This window comes from Chlorella variabilis, assembly GCF_000147415.1.
Source record: "Chlorella variabilis unplaced genomic scaffold CHLNCscaffold_23, whole genome shotgun sequence".
Classification (NCBI taxonomy): domain Eukaryota; kingdom Viridiplantae; phylum Chlorophyta; class Trebouxiophyceae; order Chlorellales; family Chlorellaceae; genus Chlorella; species Chlorella variabilis.
The window spans coordinates 784,344-785,225 of NW_005435065.1; the positions used below are offsets into that span (position 1 = coordinate 784,344).

General features: G+C 73.4%; 1 protein-coding gene across 1 annotated transcript in view; it reads left to right on the forward strand.

Moving 5' to 3' along the window:
* Window positions 1–882, forward strand: part of CHLNCDRAFT_139207 (hypothetical protein) — a gene marked incomplete at both ends in the record, with an annotated part of 5,881 nt that overhangs the window by 3,421 nt on the left and 1,578 nt on the right. Inside the window, 2 exons of the mRNA XM_005844316.1 lie at window positions 128–193; window positions 416–646. Of these exons, the coding sequence (XP_005844378.1) occupies window positions 128–193; window positions 416–646 (297 nt within the window). The remainder of the gene's footprint in view (window positions 1–127; window positions 194–415; window positions 647–882) is intronic.

The following is an 882-nucleotide window of genomic DNA, read 5'->3' on the forward strand; positions in this document are numbered from 1 at the left end:
CGGGGCCTGCCAGCAGGCTGCACACACACACACACACACGCTGCACACACACACACTCCACACCATCACACACCACAAACCCCACCCCGTCTGCCGCGCCCTCCGTCCGCCCACCCCTTGCAGTGAGGGCTCCTTCATCCAGGACCCCGCCTTCGCCTCCATCGTCCCCCCGCCGACAGTCCAGATATACCCGGTGCGTGCCCTTCCACAACTCCCGCGCCGCGCTGCGCCCGACCAACACCCGCCACACGGCTTGGGGGCCGCCCGCAGCCAGGGAGGCCCGGGCCTGCGCCAGACAGGCCGCCAACCGCCTCGCAACATAACAGAACTTGCCGGTGGCGGCCCAGGCCCACAATGCCGATGGCGTCGCCTGTTGACCCGCGCTCCCTCCCACGCCCTGGTGCCCTGCGTGCAGTGCCCCGGTGGCGGCTGCGCCTCCCTGGTGGGCTACTTCTCCGGCCTGCTGCCCCCTGCTAACGCCATCGGCATTGTGGGGCTGGGCACCACGGGTGACACCGCCGCCCCAGACTCCGACTCCATCACTTGTTCCTCGGGAGTGGCGCTGGGGGTGGACACAGCGCGCTGGAACGCCACCTTTGCGCTGCCAGACGTGGGCCAGCGGGTCGTGGTGGGGTGCGGCATCCCGGTGAATTGCCCGCCGCCGCCCAGCCCGCCCTCGCCGCCGCCACCTTCTCCGCCGCCGCCCAGCCCGCCGCCACCTTCTCCGCCGCCGCCCAGCCCACCGCCACCCAGCCCGCCACCGCCCTCGCCACCGCCGCCAGCCCACCGCCACCCAGCCCTCCCCCACCGTCCCCACCGCCCTCGCCCAAGCCGCCCTCCCCGCGCCCTCCGCCATCCCCAAAACCCCCACGCCCCCCGCCA